Genomic DNA, 21334 nt, shown 5'->3' on the forward strand with positions numbered 1-21334 from the left:
AACCGCGCAGGGTCCCCGCACGCAGCCGCGCTGAGCCCCGGGGACCGCTAGGCCCGACGACGGACCGGCGCGGCCACACTGCCCTTACTTAGCTCGGCTGACCTCTGATTGCCTCGCTTGGCAATTGAGGCAAAAGAAGGCCCGCGACGACGGAAATGGCCCAGGGAGTAGCGCCGGGGCTATAGGATCACAGCTCCTCACATCCGCGTTGTTGCAAACCAAAAAGGCCCGTTCTGATCCCCGATTGCGGGACTTCGCGCTCAGTGTGCCTCGAGTGCGGGCGAGGGCAGGGGTGAACGAGGGCACGGGATCTACACGGCGCCTCTTCCTGGCGGCTCGTTTTACTCCAAATGCAGAGGCCCGGGTGGGGGAGGACGTTTAATAACTGTTCAGTGACTCCGTGCGGGAGTTGTAGTAAACATTATTTACGTATGAAAAGGAGAAACGCACAGAATAAGATGCTCGAGGAGCTTTGTGTTTTGGATGAAACTTGGGGGAGAAAATGCGCTGGGGTGCGGGAAAGTGGTGCTTCATTTCCTGATCCCGCCGCTCCACGCGGGTTCCCGCTGCGGACGCCGGGCAGCTGCGGCGGCGCGTCTCCGCGGGGAAGCGCCCGCGGGCGCCCGAGCTCAGGGCGCGAGCAGCGCGCGCAGGCCCAGCAGCGGCGCGAGCAGGAGCGCGAGCCCGGGCGCGGGCGCGGCGCCGGGGGCGCGCAGGCAGGAGGCGTACGCGTCGAAGGCCACCTCGCGCAGCGCGCACACGTGCTCGGCGCGGCAAGCCTGGCCGCAGGTCTCGCGGTCGTAGCTGACCGAGTTGTAGACGTAGTAGCGCTGCAGCGCGCGGGGGTCGTCGGCTATGCGGCCCAGCGCCGCGTGCAGGGAGCGGGGGCCTGCGTCGGGCACCCCGTAGGCCTCGGTGAGCCGGTACTCGAGCTCCCAGAGCGGGGTCCCCTGCGCGTTCGCCTGGCTCAGGTTCACGAAGTAGGTCACCATGTCCTGGAGAGAGCGCACGAGGAGAGCAGGCCGTGAGCGGCCGGCAGCTTCCACCCCCCTCCCCCGCATTCTACACCTTGCATTTGCCCCCCCAGATTCTTTATAGCTCTAGCAATGACTGCGATTCGTGAGCGTTTCCTGCTTACAGGGTGTGCCTGGTAGGCTGATGAGGTAACTGCACTTATTACCCCCATTGCACAGATGAGGACACTGAGTCCTAAAGAGGTTAATTCATTGTCCAGGGTCCTACACGTGTTTAGTGGCAGAGGCGGGTTTGGAATCCAGATTGTCAACCCTATGAATCTTCTGTCCCAGGATAAAAAGCGACTTAAAGAAGTGGCATGGAGTGCTGGCTGAAAGAGGTTATGGAATTGTGGTTGACGAGGGTTTGGGATACACCAAAACTCCTAGGATCAGATGCATCTTCAGAACTAGAATCTGGAAAGGCTTATCTGTCCCATGCTTTCCACTTTAATCTGTGGACCTGCCTCAGGTCACTGGAAGTGGGGCAGGAGGAGCCGCTGTGGATGGAGGGGAGCTTCCCCCCAGGCACGTTATGTGATTTCATTTGGTCCTCTTAAACCCCTGTGACGGACTGTTACTCCCATTTGACAGAGGAGCAGAGGCGGGAAGGGATCAAAAATCTCGTGAGTGATGGAGCCAGATTCAAACCCAGGCCTGTCTGACTCCTTCCCTGAGAAGGCATGTTGGGGGGGGGGGGAGGCTGTAGGGAGCCAGCCGATCATTCCTCTGCTAAGGCCCTCTGAGTGTCCATGTGGACAACAGGCCACCCTCTTGAAAAACCTCAAACCTCCTCTCCGTGCACACTTACTCTAGAGTCAAGGACCTAGGTTATCTCGTCCAGTCGCTGGTTTTAAATGTCCTCTCTCCATCACCGATTAAATCTCTACACTCACCTCTCCCTGGGCCTCCAACGTGAATACCCAGCTGCCTCGTCCCTGGGCATTTCACTAGGACAACCATTCAGACTCCCCAAGTTTACAGGTCCCAAACCAGACCTCTGATCTTCCCTCTGAAACCCGCTCCTCCCACATGGTCCAAGTTCAGTCAAGGGCAGCTTCACCGCTCCAGGCACTGAGGCCAAAGCCTTGACTCCTCTCTTTCTCTCACACCCTCCCCATCCAGCCCAGCAGATATCCTGTCTTCTCCGCCTTCAGCAGACATCTAGGATCTGGGGCCTCTGCCACACCCTGGGCCACGACACCGTCACCTCTCAGTGGTTATCATGGTCACCTCCTCACTCACCCTCCCCCATCCCCGTTTCTGCCCTTGCCCCCTACAGCCTGTTCTCTGCATAGCAGGTGGGGTGTTGTAAAATTCAGAGTCAGAATATTTAATTCTTCTGCCCCAAACCCTCCAGATCCAGAGTCGAATCACAGCTGACACGATCTGACCTCGTCCCTTCCACCCTCCCCCTCCCCTTGGGCCTTCCTCTGCAGCCACGGACCTCCTTGCTCTTCCCTGACATGCCAAGCACAGTCCTGCCCAGGGCCTCTGAGGACCTCCTTGCTCTTCCCTGACATGCCAAGCACAGTCCTGCCCAGGGCCTCTGAGGACCTCCTTGCTCTTCCCTGACATGCCAAGCACAGTCCTGCCCAGGGCCTCTGAGGACCTCCTTGCTCTTCCCTGACATGCCAAGCACAGTCCCGCCCAGGGCCTCTGACGTGCTCTGTCCTCCGCCCTCCCCGGATGCCCGCGTGGCTCCCTCCCTCAATTTACTCAGAAATCAGATGTCACCCTATCAGCGACACTTCTGTCCCGCCTACCTCACAGCATGTACGTGCGTGTGCACACACACCAGACAACGGGCACACCTGTCCCCTCACCCTGCTTTGTCCTTACCTCTTCTCGCCACGCCATACTTAACGTTCCTTATTATTTATTGTGTGTCTCCTGTGAGAACGTCAGTTCCAGGAGAAAAGTGACTTTGTCACCGTTGACCTGCGTATCTCCTGAGCTCAACACAGGGCCCGGCTCACGGTAGGTGCTTAGTACATTTTGTTGAATAAATTAAGGAATACCGTTTCTTTGCTGTTTCAACAATCACAAGCCCATCCCGGGAGATGAGGGGTAGCTCGATGAGTCAGGGGCCTGCTTTCGCTGAGGCCTAGTTGGTGTAGGCATGAGGTGGGCAATGGGCATGAGATCACACTGCGGGAGGCCTTGAACACCAGGCCAAAGAGATCCAGCTTATCTTGTGGGCACTGGGGAGCCACTGAAGGTTTGTGAGGCTTCCGCAGCACATAGCAGACGCGCTACAGCAGGTCAGGGCTAGAGGTAGGAAGCCAGGCAGGAGGCTATGATCTAGGGCGAAGGGAGATTTGGGGACAAAGAATTGACCTGACTTGGTTGCAGGACTTGGAAAGGCTCACGGGAACCTGAGCTCTAGAAGAGGGTGGATTAGCTGATACGTTCAGGTCCCTCCCCACCCTCCCCCTCCGGCCCCAGCAGACCCAGGGCTCCTGACCTGCAGGCTCAGTGTGGCTCGGTCGTATTCAAATACCCGGATGCCTGGATTGTTGGCCCCGTTGACCACTCCAGGTAAGGTGGTTTTCCATGGGGTGACTCCAGGTGTCAGGAACATGACACTGATGGGGGCACCTTTCAAGAGAGAGACCGTGGGACTGAGAGAGAGGCTGGCAAGAGGAGGAGGGGGGTGGGCTGGCAGCTGTCCTCCGCGGCGAGTACCTGCATCATCGTAGAACATCCGGAAGCTGTCGGTGTGGTGGTGTCCGAAGAACTGCCCTGCGATGACTCGATGGTGCTTCCGGACCACCTTCAGGTACTCCTCATTGAAGCCCTTCTGGAACCACGCTTTGTTCCGCGTCTTCTCGAAGAAGCCCGGGGGCACGTGGCCAATAATGTACACCTGCAAGGAAGGGGTGCCCAGGAGGGGCTCCGGATGCCCTCCCTGACCCCTCACCTCCACCTCTCAACACCTGCCCTTCTCCCCAGAGGCTAGCAGACAGGATCCAAGCCCCCCCCCCCCCACCAAGCCCCCCCCCCCCAGGCACATGCCAGCCCTCTGAGGACCAGCGATGATTTTACCAGGTGTTGCCCACCTCCGTGCCTTCGCGCGTGCTAAGCCTGTCCCCCCCCCCCCAGAACCCGCCTCTTTCTCCCCCACTGTGGTGAGGATGGAAGAAGCCCCCTCCTGGGGCTGTGATGAAGGACCGTTGGTGATGTGGGCCCCTCGAGCGAGTGGCTGAGTTTGTGCCAAGGTGGGAGCCTTGTTCTGGAAGGGACCCCAGAGAGGTGGGGGAGGTCGAGCCCTTACCATCTCCTTCGCGCGGGATGCACCGGTCAGCACGTCCTCGAGCCAGCGGAACTGCTGGCCGGGGTCCGCCACGCCGGCCGTCCGATTGTTGGTGCTGTAGTACAGATTGGTGTTGAGGACCACCATCCGCCCGGCCCCGCTCGGCCCCGGCAACTTCTCCGAATAGAAGGCACCTGAGGGGCATAGCCAGGCAGCGTCGGAAGGGTCCCCTGCCTCCGTGCCCCTCCCCCTCGCTCCGACCTGCTCCTGCCCTTGCGTCCTCCCTTCCCCCCTTCCCGTAGGAGGGCCCTGGAGAGCCGACCAAGGGCTCCGGGCCTGGCCCCGCGCTGATCGGCTGTGCAGCTTGGGAGCATTTTGACTGTGAAGAAGGGCAAGACGCCTTCGCTCCTCCAGACCCACTGTCAACCCTGTTCACTCAACTGTCTGTCCCGGAAGCTGAGCTCTGTGGACTAAATCAGTGGGTTTCTGGTTGGGTGTGACCCGTGGGGACTGAGGACAGGGAAGAGAGTAGGCCAGGGTCACCTTCAAGGGGCTGGCTGTGTCTGTGGATCAGCGGTTCTCAGCCGCTGATTTTGTCCCTGGGGAACGTTTGGCAGCGTCTGGAGACATCTGGGTTACGGCAACGGAGGGTGTGACCGTGGATGCGGCCGACACCCTACAGTGCACGGCACGGCCCCCACGAGCAACTATCCGGCCCAAGAGGCCAGTGGTGCCAAGGTCACTGCCCCTTTCTTGTTTCAGTCTTGGAGCGTGCTGACAGGAGTGCCTGGACCCCAGTAAGTGTTCAGGAAACGGTCACTTAGGGTCCCCATTAGAGCCGTTGAGAGCATGGGCAGTAGAGTCAGCCCCGGATTCTGCTCTCAAGTCGGCCACCTCTAAGCTGGCTGATCTTGGCCAAGGGACTCGACATCTTCAAGCCTCTGTCTCCTTATCTGTAAAATGGGGATAAAATGAGTACTATTTCCTGGGGTCGTGGTGAGGGCAAAAATTCGATCAGACCTCGGCACACAAGGAAGAGCTTATACTTGCTAAATGGTGCTAGTACCTTCTTTGAAGAGAGCGATGGAATCGTTACTGAGCCAGGGTCTCCACAGTTCTGCTACCTGATTGTAGATGTTGTTGCTCCCTGCCGGTAACTGGTTTTTGGGGTGAAAGTCATGATTTCCCAAAGCAGCGTAGACTTTCGTATCTGGGAGGAAAAACAGACATATAAACATATTTATGTGAAAGCGCTCGGCGGAGTGGGTACCTTTCAGCCTGCCACTGGCTGTCAGAGCCCATGGGGAAGAGCTGTAGCATGGATGAGGGAAATACAGAGATAAGCAGAAAACAGCATTCAATAGAATCTGGTAGAACATTGCTCAGACCTGGGAAGGAAGAGTAGCGAGTTCTCCAATCCCAGTTCCTAACCCCACTCCCAGTAAAGAGTTTCCTGGTTGGAAGGAAGCATCCGAGGACGAGAAGAAGAAAGCCAGAGGATCTAAATAAACTTCCCATCCCTTATGAGGCCCTTGGTAATGTAGTGTTTCTTGTTCTTGTCCATTCCAGGTCTACTAACTGTTAGGGAAGGGGTCTGGTTCACTCTGGGAGCCTTAGCAGTCATGCCTTCCGTGATTCAACAGGTGTGCATTGAACGCCTCATGTGGGCCAACATGTAGACCCGGGAACCGAGCGCCCAGTCCCAGTCCCAGGGGCCTTGCAGTGCAGTGGGGTTGACAGGTATTGAGTAATTCGAGGTGGGAGGACTGCCACAAAAAAAGGGAAGAGCCACTTGCTGTGGAAGTGTACAATGGGGGTGGGGTGGGGTGGGGTGTTCTAGGAGGAAGCGGCTTGTGAATGACCCCTCGGGGAAGGGAGCCCATCAGATGCGTTTCCTCCTCTTGAGTAGCCTCATTCCTGCTTTTAGTTTACGTCTGTGTCTGACAAGTACTAGTTGCTCAATAAATGTGTTAGAGAAACAAAAACTCCTCTGAACTCAGGGCAGGGTTTTGCCCTTACAGGAGCTTGGCATTCCCCAGGGAGTGAGTGACCTTGAACCAATGGGGGGGGGGAGTCTCTGATTCCCACTGGGGAAGATGTTTTCACAAACTTTTTGCCCTGTAGAGCCCACAAGAAAGCTCCACAGAAGGAGGAGGTTGTAAGATCCCCGTCAGGAATTGTTTGCCAACCAGAAGCCACCTCTGTAACTGCCTGGAAAAACCTCACCCCTTCAACATAAATGCCGGCAGTCATCAAGAATCCTTTTAGAGGGGCAGCTGGGTGGCTCGGTCGGTTAAGAGTTTGACTCTTGATTCAGCTCAGGCTCAGGTCATGATCTTGGGGTCACACTCAACGGGGAGTCTGCTTGAGATTCTCTCCCTCTCCCTCTGCCCCTCCTTCCCTAAAACAAATAAATAAATCTTAAAAAAAAAAAGATCCATTTAGAAAAAACACAAACCCCTGGGAATTCCTAGGACAGATGAGAAGGGAGGGAATTTCTCCCCTTTTCTGCTGCCTGTTAGTGCCGGGCACTGGGAGAAGCCCCTTACAAGCATAAGCTCCATGAGGACACCAGCTGGCGTCTAGTTCCCGGCCAAGCTCCCTACTCTGAGAATGGTATCTCACTCCTAGTAGATACTCGATAAATATTTGTTGACTAGATGAGTGGATTACTTTACTCAATCCTCACAACAACCTTCTGGGCAGGTACCATGGTTTTCGTCATTTTGTGCAGACAGGAAGTGAAGTCTCCAGGGTGTGGCCCAGTCGGAAGTGGCAGAGCGGGAGCTGGGAGCAGGACCTGCGTTCACCTGCGTTCACCTGCGTTCACCGCTCAGCCGTGCTGGAGAAGACGAGCCAGCGTTCACAGTAACTCTGATGGGGAACACGGGTGGCACGTGGCAGGAAGAACACATGACACATAATGTGGACCCAAAATCTCGAGCTTCGGTCCCTTCCTCCTCTCCAGCAATTTGCCTGACTTCTCTGTGCTTCGGCTTTTTTATCTATAAAATGGAGAGTGTTCTGCTTGACCTGTGTTGCTATAATTCTCATATTAAGTTCGTGTCTCCTTTCAATTCTTCTAATATGTTCTTATTTTCACATCTTTCCGGGTGGGGTGTGGTTTATCATGGAGGCCATGAGAGAGCGCTGCCATACTCCAACAGCATTTTTTCTTAGCAATACAGAAAATAATGCATCTCACAGCCTACGGCATCTCGGGTATTAGGGAATTCAATAAATGCGCAAGTGTGTTACAAACGAGGGGATCTTCTCATTTACACTGGTATGTGAGCTCATAGTTGTAAAGCATTTTCTCTTTTTTTAAATATTTTATTTATTTATTTGACAGAGAGAGAGCACAAGTAGGGGGAGTGGCAGAGGGAGAGGGAGAGGCAGGCTCCCCACGGAGCAGGCAGCCTGACGCGGGGCTCAATCCCAGGACTCCGGGATCATGACCTGAGCTAAAGGCAGACGCCTAACCAACTGAGCCACCCCGACGCCCCTGTAAAGCATTTTCTTGTCCATTATTTCATTTTTATTCCAGAGGCCCCTGTGGAGCAGAGGAAAGAGTGCTCGGAGTCGGATCTGAGTTGGAATCCCCTCCCTAGGAACTGACTAGCTTTGAGCCATCGGGTGCCTTATCTCCACGTCCAGACAACTGTGCGTGAAATGACTCCCGCTGAGGGGAGGAGGTGGGAAAGGAGGCTGCCTGGAGGACAGAGGTGAGACTGTGACAGCAGCTGACGGCCCCTCCTGGAGTGGCGGCGGGAGCGGTGGGTCACAGTGGTGCTCACACCAGGATTTGTGTCCCCGCCCTTCCACATGCCCTTGACCGGTTACCCTGACTCCAGGGCACGCATCTCCCCCCAGCAGAATTGCAGTAGTAATAGTACTCACTCCTCCCCAGGAGTGTCACAGCAGTGAGTGAGCTAGGGCGCGGGTCAGAGCAGGGCCTGACACTTCGCCTCGGTACAGAGCTACGTGCAGTTACTGCTGCTGCTAATATTGCTAATATTTATTGTTATTATCACCGATCCATAGCTGGGGCCTGGGGATCCGCGTCTAAGACCTATAGAGGAAGCAGCTGTTCCAGAACCCGAAGGAGGTGGGGGTGGGGGCTAGCGGGCTGCCCGGACGGGTCCCCAGCTGGCAGCCTGAGAGCCTGATTTGGTCCCCAGCCCCTTGTTTTGGCACAGCCTGCTTAAAGACATTTTTGGGGGCCGTTAGGTGGGGCCTGCGGATCCCATTCTCCTTGTCGTGTCCCATGGGACTGCTGCCATAACCACTCAGGGGCTCTGCCTGCTCTCTGGGGCTCTCAAGGCCTTGGAAGCACCAAGAACAGCCCCTGGGCTGGAAATCAGCCTCTCCCAGAGGCCCTGGTAGCCAGGATGGCTTGAGGGCGGTGGAGGGCAGCTCTGGGGCCACAGCAGGACAGAGGGCTACGGGCGAGTCCCCGGGACACCTACCGGGAACGATGCCTGTATATAAACTGCAGACGCCCCGAGAAGGGGCCGTGAGTGGCTGTAAAACAGGCAGCGAAATGTCAGGCATTTCCGTTAATAGGATTCGGTGTAAACAGGCCAGCAATGGCTCGCGTTCCTCCAGGGGTTGTTGGAAGGGAAGACGCGATCGATCGGCGCTATGAGACCTGGCCAGCAGCCAGCATCGTCCATGGTGCAAGGTCGTTTCCTCCACATCTTGCGGCTGCTGCTGTTCCACCCCCGGGGCCAGACACGGCCTGGGCTTCAGGCAATGCTGCCGGGGCCCGGGGGCAGAGGCTTACCTGGAAAGACCCCCCTGATGAGCCTGGTCAGGCGCTCCACGATCCCCAGCACGGCGGCTTCTCCCAGCCTCTCGTCGGGCACGTGAGGTGTGTCATCCCTGCAAAACACCACCGAGCCAGTTTGGGGCGGGCAGCTCAGGAGGGGGCCCGAGAAAAGGAAGGGACAGCTCAGTCATGAGGAAACAGGCCGTGGAGCTGGCCCTCGACATCCCCTGCGTGGGAAGGGCCAGGCTGGAGCCGGGAGTCACACAGGCCAGAGCTGAAACCTGGGCTCTGCCGGTGACCTGCTGTGGGTCCCTGGGCTGCCTGCTTAACCTCTCTGAGCCTCCATTATCTCCTCTGTAAAATAGGGAAATAATGGTACCAACTCCTAGAGTATTTCTGAGACTTTAACAAAGCGGGGACAATTATATACATAAAATGTAGACGAGTGGGGCCACTTTCTTCCTCATAAAGAGCATATTTCCTGGGCAGCTGTCCTAACTTGGGCTCCAATAAAACTCTTCTCCTTTCTTTTTAAAAAAATACATAAAAATAAAATAAAGTAAAATAAGAGGCAGAATAGTAGCTGCTAGGCCGTAACCAATATTATTATGTTAAGAGGAAAGCTTGGGGGTTCAAGTCCCATCTGCAAGTCCCCAGGGAACTTGGGGTCGAAGAGCCATCTCTGAGTCCTGCTCCGTTCCCCAAGGGTTCCAAGGAGTTGGGAGCTGGCATCGGAGTTTAGAGTTCATCTCTACAGCAGATCCAGGACCTGCCCTAGGACCGTTTAGTCCCCCGTTCGGCCGACCTAAATTCCTGGATCCAACTTAGAAAGGGGGCGCCTGGATGGCTCAGTCAGTTAAGCATTGACTCTTGATCTCAGCTCAGGTCTTGATCTCAGGGTCATGAGTTCAAGTCCCACGTTGGGCTCCACGCTGGGCATACAGCCTACTTTAAAAAATGCACAGCAAGGTCAGGGAGCAGGGCAGAAGAAAGGGGAAAGGCAGGGCTAGGGGAGGGGTGGGAGCCCCAAGAATCTAAAGCTGGACCCGATGGGGTGATGGGGTGAGGCGGCTGCTCCCTCAGTACTCCCCAGGGAAGTTAATTAGCATAATGGTAGCGATACTGTTACTAGCAGCTCACCCTCGCAGGGACTTTCTGTGTGTCGTGCCCACATGCCCTAATTTGTTCTCCCTGACAGGCCTCCAACGTGGGTTCTGTTGTTAGTCCTATTTGACAGATAAAGAAACAAGGCACAGAGGTGGCAGAGTCTGCGTAAGCATGTGTCGGTTGAGGCAAGAAGACGGAGCAGGAAGTCTGAGCGCTGGCCAGCCGTCCTCACCAGCTCCCTGGTTACCACTTCCTGTGAAATGGAGTCAGGCACCCTATAAGGCTCCCGCATCCCCCAGTGACCCTCTCTCCTGCTTGCGATACACTGGCCAGTGGACTCGTCTGCCTCACCCACAAGACGGGGAGCTCCCTGAAGGCCAGTCTGGGTTTCTCTCATCTTGGTTCTCCAGTGTCTACCCAGGGCTGAGCCCAAGACATGCTGCTCCCCCGAGGGAGGGAGAAAGGAGCCCGTGAGTGAGGGGTGGACCACGGCTGGCAAGGACAGCCGGTTCTGGGGAAGTCAGAGGGCTCACAGCAGTATCCTTGGATGAGAAGCAGACATGGCATCTGGCTGAATAGAAATCACCCCTGCCCCCAGGCTATCCTCAGGCAGAGCAGTGCTGTGACCTGTGAGAACTCCCCAGGGCCAGGGCAGCCAGGACACTGGGTCCCAAAGCCAGGACCACTTTCCGCCCCCCTACCTTCTTCCCTCCCTGCATGTGGAACCCTAGACCCTGGTGGGAGTGGCCCCAGTGTTCATCCCCCTGACTTAAAATCTGGGAGTTCTCAGGGCATCTGGATGGCATAGTCTGTTAAGCCTCTGGCTCTTGACTTCAGCTCAGGGTCATGGGATCGAGCCCCTTGTTGGGCTCTGTACTTAACAGGGAGTCTGCTGGGGTTTCTCCCTCTTCCTCTGCCTCTGCCCCTCCCCTGTTCTCCCTCTCTCTCTCTCTCAAATAAATAAAGAAATCTTTAAAAATAAAATAAAATCCGGGAGTTCTCCACATACCCAGACGTGCCATGACTGTGTCCCCAGGCTCAAAGAGAGCTGTGTTCTGCTAGGGCTAGGAGACACAGAGTCAAGGGCCCAGACTGTGGGACCAGCCAGGCGCACAGCTCCTTGGGCAGGTTGTGTCCCTGGAGCTTCAGGTCCTTCCTCTCTGAATCAGGGCCAGTGTGAGGACTAGGGGAGCTAGCGTGGGGACGGTGCCAGGTCCGCGGGTGACACAGCAGCAGCCCAGTGAAGGGGAGCTTTTGTGACTGCTCTCACCCTGTCCAGAGGATGAAGTCTGGCTCCGGCTCGATCTCCTTCATGGCGTAGATGGAGGAGTTGATGAGGACCCAGGGAGAGTCGCAGAGGTAGTCGCCCCAGGGGCCTGCGTTGGGCACTGGCTGGGAGCCAGCTGACGGGCACACCTGGAGGGGGTCTTCAGATACCTTGTAGTCAGGGTCAAGGTGCAGGTCAGAGATGTGCCAGAACTTCCCTGCAGGAGAAAGGAGACACTCTTTGATGCTGGTACCTCCCTGAGTGGGGATGGGGAGGAAGCCCAGGGAAGGGGGAGTCCGGGCTGGGAGAGAGCAGGCTGCAAATGTGAAGCCAGGGTTCACAGAGACCGAGCCACAGGTCTTACTTTGCCCAGGGAGGCACTGAGAGGAACAGAGAAAAAGCTTGGCTCTGTCCCTGACCCGTGACCTTTGACCCTCCCTATTTCCTCACCTCAGGGGACCCAGCAGCAGCAGGGGGGTGGGAGCGGGGGAGATTTCTAAGCAGAATGCTTGTTTGAAAGCAAAGTTTGGGAAGTGTCAGGGTTAAGCACTCAGGCTCTGGAGCCACATGCAGGCTGTGTGACCTTGGGTGAGTTGTTTCACTTCTCTGAGCCCAGAGCTTCTCAGCCTCCAGGGAAATACATACAACAATCTGACCTGGGAGAAGCTTACACCACCAATTGCACTGTAAGATCTTGTGCATTAACACCAGTAAAAGCCTGGGGAGTACGTGTGGAGACGGGGTTCAAGAGGACTGGACAGGAAGAGGGGATGCAACTTCAGATGAGGCTGAACTTCTTGTGTGTAGTGGCTGGTGATTCTGGATGCAGCTGGGAGCCGTCCTGTTTGCCGAGGTGGTCCATGAAACTGGTCTCAGCTTCCAACCAAGGCTGGCTGAAACGTCAAGAATCTCTTGGCGTGAGGAGCACCTGGCTGACTCAGTCGGAGGAGCGTGCCGCTCTTGATCTCAGGGTTCTGAGTTCAAGCCCCATGTTGGGTGTAAAGATTACTTAAAAATAAAATCTTAAAAAAAAAAAAATCTCTTGGGGCACCTGGGTGGCGCAGTCGTTAAGCGTCTGCCTTCGGCTCAGGGCGTGATCCCAGCGTTCTGAGATCGAGTCCCACATCAGGCTCCTCCGCTAGGAGCCTGCTTCTTCCTCTCCCACTCCCCCTGCTTGTGTTCCCTCTCTCACTGGCTGTCTCTGTCAAATAAATAAATAAAATCTTAAAAAAAAATATCTTGGTGTGATCGAGAGAAAGGAATCTCAACAAAGAAACAGGCCACATGGGGTGGGTTTGTCATCTGGACCCAGCACAGGGCCTTGGAGAAGTAGTTTCAACAAGCCTTACTGAACAGATTGGGCCTCTCCCCTAAATCCTATGTTTTTGGCTAAGACAAGGGTGAGTGAGGCCTGGGATTTCCTCACCCTCCATCGCTGCTGTCACTTCCTCCCCCTTTTCCTGTCTTGCTCAGTGCCAACAGTCCTACCCCCAGCCCCGCCCTCAGCCCAGGAAGCCTGACCTGGGTCTGGAAGCCCCCGGCTTCCCAGAGTTGCTTTCAGGGGTGGATAGCCAGGGCACCACCCAAGCCACAGGACATCGTGTCGCTCTAGAAGAGGTCTGAAGTTCAAGTCCAGCCCCGATCCTCTCTCCAAGACTTCTTTCTCCTCGCCTCTCCTTATTTAAATCTGCTCCCGGGAAAGGATCAGAAGCTTGATTACACTAACGTGCAAATGACCGATTAAGTCATGATCCTTCCCAAGGTCGTTACACAGTCTCGGCAGCCTTGGAGGTACAGTTGACCCTCGGACAATGCGGGTCAGGGGCACCGACTCCCACATAGTCAAAATTTGTGCATAACTTATGACTCCCCCAAAACTTACCTACTAATAGCCTACTGCTGCCGGAGCTCTTACTGATAACATAGTCGATTAACACATATTTTGTATATGTATTATATGCTGTGTACAATAAAGTAAGCTAGAGGAAAATGTTATTAAGAAAAATCATAAAGGGGCGCCTGGGTGGCTCAGCCGATTAAGCTTCTGCCCTCGGTTCAGGTCATGATCCCAGGGTCCTGGGATCAAGTCCTGCATCGGGCTCCCCGCTCAGCGGGGAGTCAGCTTCTCCCTCTACCCCTCCACCCTGCTTGTGCTCTCTCTCTCTCTCTAGTAAATAAATAAAATCTTTTAAAAAAAGAAAAAAATCATAAGGAAGAGAAAATACATCACAGTACCGTATTTATCAAAAAATCTGTGTATAAGTGGACCTGCGCGGTTCACACTTGTGTCGTTCAAGGGTCAACTGTGTTGATCATTATCCGCATTTTGCAGATAAGGAAACTAAGGCTAGGAGGTCAACATGCCTGAGATCACACGGTAAGTGGTGAAGGTCCTGTGGCTCTCGATTTCCTCCCGGGAAGATGGGATTGCTAAGGCGGTAAACCCAGTGCCTTTTTTTTTTTTTTTTGAAAGTAGGCTCCACTCCCAGTGTAGGGTTTGAACTCACGACCCTGTGTCAAGAGTCAGATGTTCTACTGACTGAGCCAGTCCGGGGCCCCAAGCCGGTGCCTTTTTATTTTTGATATGTCATTTTGTAGACAGTCCATGCCTGCGTGTTTCTCTTTTACCCAAACTGAGAGTCTTCGTTTATAATTGGGGGAATTCAAACTTGTCATACAAATTGTCATCAATATATGTGAAATTACTCCTCCAGAGACAAAATCCCAAGCCAAAGAAACTAACTGCCCCACTTCAACTAGTATATGGGCCGAGCTGGTGGGCTCTGCTGAGCCCCTGCCCGGAGACTGGAAGGGGGCCGCACCTGCTTCCAAGCCTGAGAGCCGGCTGACCCGGTCAGAGGGGGTGAGAGGCCCTTGGCCCTTCTCTCTGGAGTGCGGTCCCCTGGCTTCCTCTGAAGACCATTCCCCTGCTTCAAGCAGGTTCTTCCTCAACTAACCATAAAGAGGGAGCAGTTCTGCCCCTGTGACGTCAGCCCTCTGAGAACGTTGCTTCACTCTAGAAACTCCTTGACCGCGCAAGGGCTCACACGTCGGCGCTCAGCTTCTCTCTTCCCACAAGCTCCGGTGTAGTCAGAGTATAGAACTGAAACTCCTCCCAGCGTCCCCGGGGATTCCTAGTGACGTGTGTGTGTGTGTGTGTGTGTGTGTGTGTATGCGTGTGTGTGTGTGTGTGTGTGTGCGCCCCAGCGTCCTGACTCCAGGAGAGGCCAGGGTAGTGGAAGGAATGGCGTGGAGAGCAGAGGACTCGGCCTCCTTGGGTTCTGGTGTCTTCACTGTGGCGGTAGACAACACAGACCTCACACAGACTCACCCCACTCATCCGCTTTGCACGGCCTCTTTCTGGTTCCTCTGCTGCCTTCCCGGATCTTCCCCAGGTCATTGATCGCATGGCTGCTTTCTCCTCATTCAGGCCTCAGCCCATAGGTCACCACCCCAGAGAAGCCTTCCTTGACTACCTTTTCTCAGGTTCCACCCTCCACCACACATCTGGTCCCTCGCTATCACCTCCCTCAGTTTTATTTTCTTCAGAGTGCTCTCACATGATGAAATGATCTTGTTGACTTGCTTATCATCCATCTTCCCCGTCTACAGTGTGGGCTCCCTGAGAGTGTGTAGCCTGTCTTGCTCATCTCTGTGTCCTCAGCACCTAGAACAGTGCCTGGGAGGTGAAAGATGCCCAAATATATATTCAGTGAATGAGCAGGGCAGTGGGGAGGGTGATGGGACTAATAAGCACTCAAAGAACGTTAGCGAGGTGCCCTTTTCACGCTCCTCTCATTTCATCCTTGCAGCCATTCTGTGAGGTGGGATCCTTATGCCCATTTCACAGATGCGGAAACTGAGGTTCAAGCCCAGCCCTCTCTGGCTCCAAAGCTGAGACACAGTGTTGACTCAGATCCTCCAGAAGATGGCTTTTATAAAACACATATGTTTCCCATAAAACAGTGGGAGCCACAGGCTTCTGTGAAATTAGTCACAGACTGTGAGGAATTAAGCTCTAAAACATCATGGAGAGGGAGGTGAGTATAAGGACCCTGAGGGAGGTGGGTTATCTGGCTTCTAATCCAGGCTTTTCCGTGTGTTGGCTGAGGATTCTGGCAAGCCCGTTAGCCTTGCTGAGCCTTGCTGAGCCTTGTTTGACATCTGGCCTGCTTGTCCGAGAGCAGCAAATAAGATAGTGAAGAGAAAGGGCTGGTAGAGAAGAATCCCAGTACACCACTGTCCCTGCCAGCTACCCCTGGGACCAGGAGAGACTGGGAAGGTGTGGGGCATCGGGCAGTTCAACACTTTACTCTCAGACCAGACTTCCCCAGGCATTCCTGTGCGCAGGCCTCACCTGGGGGTCTCATTAAAATTAAGAGTCTTGGGACGCCTGGGTGGCTCAGTCGGTTAAGCATCTGCCTTCAGCTCAGGTCATGATCCTAAGGTCCTGGGATCGAGTCTGGCATCAGGCTCCTTGCTGAGCTGGGAGCCTTCTTCTCCCTCTGCCTGACACTCCCCCTGCTTGTGCTCTCTCTCTCTGGCAAATAAATAAATAAAATCTTTAAAATTAAATTAAAAGTGTATATATTCATGCTGCTTGAATCTTTTTCAGTAAGAACGTATTCATGTGTTCCTTCAGTTTTAAGAAAAGGTACACAAATCTTAGCCGTCATTATCATTCATTAATTATTGAGAATATAAATAAATTTGGTATCAATTACAGTGAGGAGTTGAGAGCGCAGACCTGGGTTGGGATTCCAGCTCCACTGCCCTCTAGCTGTGGGAACAGGAGCCTCAGTTTACTCATTTGCAAAAGGGGGACAACAGCGCCCCCTACCTCTTAGGGTCGATGAGAGGGTTAATTGAGACAACGGAAGAAGACGCCAAGGCATTCAGCATTGCAAAGCAGCAGGTCTGCCCATCCCCGCGGGGTCCTGCAAGCTCCCCTTTCACTATGGGAGGGAGAAGAAATAAGGGGGGAGTGGCTGCAACCTTCCCCTGTCACCCCAGCGTCCTCTCAGCTGCTGTCCTCTGCAGAGAAAGTGCAGATCCAGGGGCTAGGACTTGAGAACGATGTGAAGACAGATCCTGTCTCCTCCTGGATGGCCGTCTGAGCAGAGGGCTGGTGGGCACAGTCCACCCTCTAGTTTAAATTTTGAGAGCTCAGTTCTGCTCCCCATCCCTGGGCAGGCAAAACAGTGTCCCGGTCTTCCTCTTCAATCACCAAATAGGTTACCAGGCCCCCTTGTCCACTAAGGGACAACAAATATAGGGCCCATGGCCTTGTAGCTTTGTAAGGCCCATGGAAATTTTGAGAGCTATAAAAAAATGCATTGGCTCCCAAGTTCAGGGAAAAAACAATGCCATCAAAATCAATAATTCATTTTAAAAGCAATAATGCATTTAGAAATGTATTAAAATCATATAATGTGAGATTCTTTAACTATGATTCCTGATGGGAGGGGGGAGACTTGCAAAAATAATTCCTAGAACCTAAGAAGGTCTTAAACTGAGTCTACTTATGATTGGAGACAAGAAAAGGAAGGCAGGAAGACACCTGCCATTTATTTAGCACCTACTGAATGCCGGATGCTGTGCCGAGCACTCTACCCATGCACTCTACTCACTACGAAGTTATGACATACATTCTAGTATCGTACCATTTTACAGAGGAGGAAAGTGACCTAGTTAGTGGCAGACCATGATTCACATCGTGTCCGAACAGAAAAGATCACGATGCACTTTACTCTGCCGCTAGCTAGCAGTGTGACCTAGGATATTAAAAAAAAAAAAAGGTCCTTTAAATTTTTACAGCACATGACAATGTATGTGTGTGATCTCACTTGACTATCATGTTTAAACTCTCCTTTACTTTACCCTATCCTATTTTATAGATAGTGACAAAGAGACTCAAGGTCACATAGATATTAAAAGGTAGGACCCAGGTTTTCTGGCTTAAGGCAGTGGCTCGTTTTGGAAAGGTCATGCATGGAACGTGGACTAAGGGAAATTCGGTTTTGAATCTTGGCTCCTCCACACTGGCACTGGCAACTCGAATGAGAGATTTCCCCAGCTGAGTCTCAGTTTCCTCATCTGTAAAATGGGAATCATGGCGCCAGTGGCATCTCACAAGCCAGCCTGAGTGCTTATTCCCTGGGCCACTCTGCCCCCCAGGCCTCAGTTTTTCTTCTCTTCAGGAGCCTCTGTTTCCTCAAGCGAAAGATGAGAGTCCTGCACAGTTATCTGAAGGCCCTGCCAGTTCTAACGCCCTGTGATTCCATGACTTTTCTCTATTGTTGTGTGTAACCCACACCACAAGACGAGCTCGGTCGCTATTTTACTCCTTTGCTTTTGACCCTAAGCGATAACCTCCTCCTTTTCAAACTGAGGCCCTCCCCTCCAAAACACAGAGGGTTCCCGGGTTCAAGCCAACATTTACGGACCCCCCGTGTTAAGTACGGAGACTGCTCTAGGCTTCTTCTTGAGGGAAATGTTTGCCTACCGTGCTAACCCGCACGGACAGGGATTGTCTGTGTGCAATTAGAAGCTGAAGGATAACAGGCGCTGCGTAGGGCATAGATGGGCGGAGGGGGAGCCAGCAGGCTGCTACCCCACCCAAGCTCTTGGCTAAGGAAGCTGCAAGTAGAAGCGCCACAGCTGAAGGCGGAGCAAGTATGATTGCTCTCTGATGGGGTGTCTCAACCTTCTCCTGCACTTCAGGAGAGACTGGGAGTCTGGAAAAGCTTACAGGTGCCGTGGAATTGTTTTAAAATTTAATTTTGTTTTTATCAAGATGAAACCAGAGAGGGAGACAAACCATAAGGGACTCTTAATCATAGGAAACCAACTGAGGGTGCCTGCAGGGGAGAGGGTAAGCAAAGGGGGTCACTGGGGGAAGGGCATGAAGGAGGGCATGTGATGTCACGAGCACTGGGTGTGACATGCAACTGATGAATCACGGAACTCTACCTCTGAAACTAATAATAGACTGTATCTTAATTAATTGAATTTGAATTTAAAAAAAGAAATAAATTTCATTCTGTTTTCAAGGTATAGATGTATACATTCCAGAAAGTTTGGAGAAAAGAGAAAAAAATAGTACCTATAAACCCCACCATCCCAAAATGACCCTTCGAAGGGCACACTGTGTAAGGCAGCTGAGAACAGACCTGGTCCTGCCACTTCCTAGCCAGGGGGCCTTGGGCAAGGGTTGGGCTTCCTCGACTCTCATTTGCCTCATCCGCAAAATGGGTATAATGGGAATAGTGCCTGCTTTACAGGGACCATAGAAAACAAATGAGGTTTTTCTTCTTTCATTTTTCAAGTGGGTTTTGAAAGGACAGCAGATGTCAAGCAATGAGCCCCAGCCTGGCCCATGATAAGTCTCAAAAAATAAATGTTTGCTCTTCTTGGCTCTTTCCTTCAGCGTTCTTTTGTTTGTTTTGACATTTATCTTATAAACAGGGTGAAGTTGTACAGCCTGGGTTCATGTCCCGACTCAGACACTTTCTACATGTGTAACCTTGGGTAAGGTGTCTTACTTCTCAGTGACCTCGATAATCCCTACTAGACAAGGTTGTTGCAAGGGTGCGATGTAAAAATTTCAGCAGTGCCTGGCACAGAGTAAGTACTAAATAATTGTCACCATTGTTCTTGGTTTTCCACCAGGTGGTTGTACCACAGCCCATTGAGCTAGTCCATTATTACCACAAACAATGCTGCAATGACCAGCTTAGTGCGTTTGTGGGGAGGGGGGACCCTTTTTAACCATTAGGACTCTAGGCTGCAGGTGCCCACTGGCACTTGGATTTCCAAGAAAGCATATTTAAAAGTGAAAGAGTGAGAGGGTGGGAGATCTTTTCAACCATTCCCACCCTCCAGTCAGACTGGCAGGCCCCGGAGGCCCCCCGCAGGGACTAGGGTCTGCCTCCCGGGTGAAAGGACCGCCACTCAGCCTTCTGCCAGGCAGCTCACCCTCATAGAGAAAGACACACTCTCAGGGCTCATCCCAGTGACATTTCCACATTCGGGTCACAGCATTTGGAACCCAGTCCCTCTTGGCCATTATGCTCTTGTCTCCTGTCCCCAGGCACCGGTGCTCCCCCTCGATGGCCTCTGAGATGCCTGGCCACGCCATGGGCTCCCAGCCACTCCTGGGTAATGTCCAGGGGAGGACTAGAGGCCACCAACTCTCCGGGCTCCAGCCTGGGAGAACTGAGCCCCACAGAACAAGTAACAAGCAGAGCCCTGAGCCTGTCCCTCCCTTGTTCAGCCTCATTTCTGCAGCTACAGAAACGGTGCTGGGTCCCCTGTCAGGTCCCAGCCCAGGACTCCAGGAAAGGGCAACCTAGCATTCTAAGGAGAACCAGAGGTCCAGCCTGCCCACTGACTCGTCTTCCACCGCATGGAAATCTAACAGGCATCTCCAACTGAACATATCCCTAATCACCTCCTCCTGCACCTCAGCCAATGACAACTCTGTCCTCCCAGCGGAAGGCAAAGACCCTGGAGTCCTCCTGTCACCGCACACCTGCCAGCAGGTCTTGTCCAGAAGCAGACTGTCTCCAACCAGCCCTGCTCCTACCATCCCGGCGAGCCTCTATCTCCTCTCACTGGAGGATGACAACAGTCTCCCCCGTGGGTTTGGCTGCGTCTCCTTTACCAGGGTGACCAACCACCCCGGTGCGCCCAGGTCACTGAACTTCAAGTGCTCCGATTAGTTCAGCCCACTGTGGTCTCTTCTCAGTGCACAGCTCAGCGGGCCTTTTAAAACTTACATGAGTCAGATCACCCCACGGCTCTGCCTAAAACCCTCTAATGATGTCCCATTCCACTCTGAGTCCCTACACCCTCTGCGACAGCCCCCAGCCCCACCCCCATGGTCCCCAACTTCATCTCTCCCATTCACCTTGCCTACTCTGCTCCAGCCACTCTGGCCCCGGGCTCGTCCTCACCTGCATCCCGAGTGTCTGGCGCAGGGCCTGTGTGCTTTCTGTGCTCTCTTACTGGAATGTTCTCCTGGATGTCCACCCAGCTCCCTGCCTCAGGTCTCTACTGAAATGTCACTCCCTGGTCTCGCGGTAAGTTCCTCCTCCCCACTCCCACTCCTTTCTTCTGCTTTATTATTCTCCATAACGCTTATCACTCCTGAAGTGACACCCATCTATTTGTTCAAGTGCCTTTCGGTCTGCTCCTCCCTAGTTGAAGGAATGCTTCACTAGGACTGGGGCTTTGTCTCCTTTCTTTCCTGCCGCATTCCTGGTTCTTAGAATAGTGTGTGATATGCAGAAGGCGCTTAACCAATGTTTGCTGGATTAAGTCACGAATCTGCCCGCCACCTTCAACCTCTACCGGAGGCTGGCTCTTACCTACACGCGTCTTCGCGAAGTCAGTGCCCCTCCCCTGGCCCGCTCTGGCCTCCCCTTAAGATCTTCAGACTCACTGCTCCCCCCCCACCCCAGCTTCCCGCCTGGCTATTTTTAGCAGCCCTTTCAGCTCTCCGTGGGCCGCTTCCAGGAGCCCCGTCCCGAGTTCATAGTAGGAAACAAAGGCACTTGGGGGCCTACCTGGTTCGGCTCCGGCGACTCCCCAGGGGGCCAGGAAAAGGAGGAGCTTCAGCAGCCTCATCGTCGGGACTTGCCTCATCGTTGGGGCTCACTTCGCCGGAGCCACGGGCTTCTCCTGGAGCTGTGGCCGCCCCTGCAGCTTTCCTGTCTGGGTGCGGGTGGCCATGGGCTTGAGAAGAACTTTCCAGCCTCTTGCCCTGTGCGCCCAGCGATCGGAGGCACTGCCTCCTCTGACTTTTCTTCCTTTGCCCAGCAGGGTGTGAGCTGGCCTTGCCCAAGGAGATGCATCAGCCAGGCCTTTGAACTCTGCGGTAGAAAGCAGCGCTCGTCCTGCCTGTTCCTCAGAGCACG

The 21334-nt window shown here is 53.9% G+C and overlaps 1 protein-coding gene across 1 annotated transcript; it reads right to left on the reverse strand.

The window, feature by feature from the left end:
• Positions 1–436: 436 nt before the first annotated feature.
• On the reverse strand, positions 437–21321 carry SMPDL3B (sphingomyelin phosphodiesterase acid like 3B). Its single transcript, XM_045782632.2, has 8 exons — positions 20984–21321; positions 11418–11631; positions 9056–9153; positions 5336–5479; positions 4291–4463; positions 3702–3882; positions 3481–3614; positions 437–995 (listed from the first exon to the last, which is right to left on the reverse strand). Exons 1-8 carry the CDS (start codon positions 21060–21062, stop codon positions 630–632), a joined length of 1389 nt encoding a protein of 462 aa, XP_045638588.2. The 5' UTR covers positions 21063–21321; the 3' UTR covers positions 437–629.
• Between the last annotated feature and the right edge of the window lie 13 nt (positions 21322–21334).

This window comes from Ursus americanus, chromosome 33 (genome assembly GCF_024610735.1).
Source record: "Ursus americanus isolate L20-20 chromosome 33, mUrsAme1.1.p, whole genome shotgun sequence".
Taxonomy (NCBI): Eukaryota; Metazoa; Chordata; class Mammalia; order Carnivora; family Ursidae; genus Ursus; species Ursus americanus.

What these genes read in the sequence shown, in the direction of transcription:
- SMPDL3B (XM_045782632.2), bottom strand. Translation starts at nt 21,062, where the DNA reads ATGAGGCAAGTCCCGACGATGAGGCTGCTGAAGCTCCTCCTTTTCCTG. An exon ending in GACTTCATCCTCTGGACAGG is followed by an intron (nt 9,154 to 11,417) that starts GTGAGAGCAGTC and finishes GGTGTTTTGCAG; the next exon opens with GGATGACACACCTCACGTGC. An exon ending in GATGTTCTACGATGATGCAG is followed by an intron (nt 3,615 to 3,701) that starts GTACTCGCCGCG and finishes CTCTCTTGAAAG; the next exon opens with GTGCCCCCATCAGTGTCATG.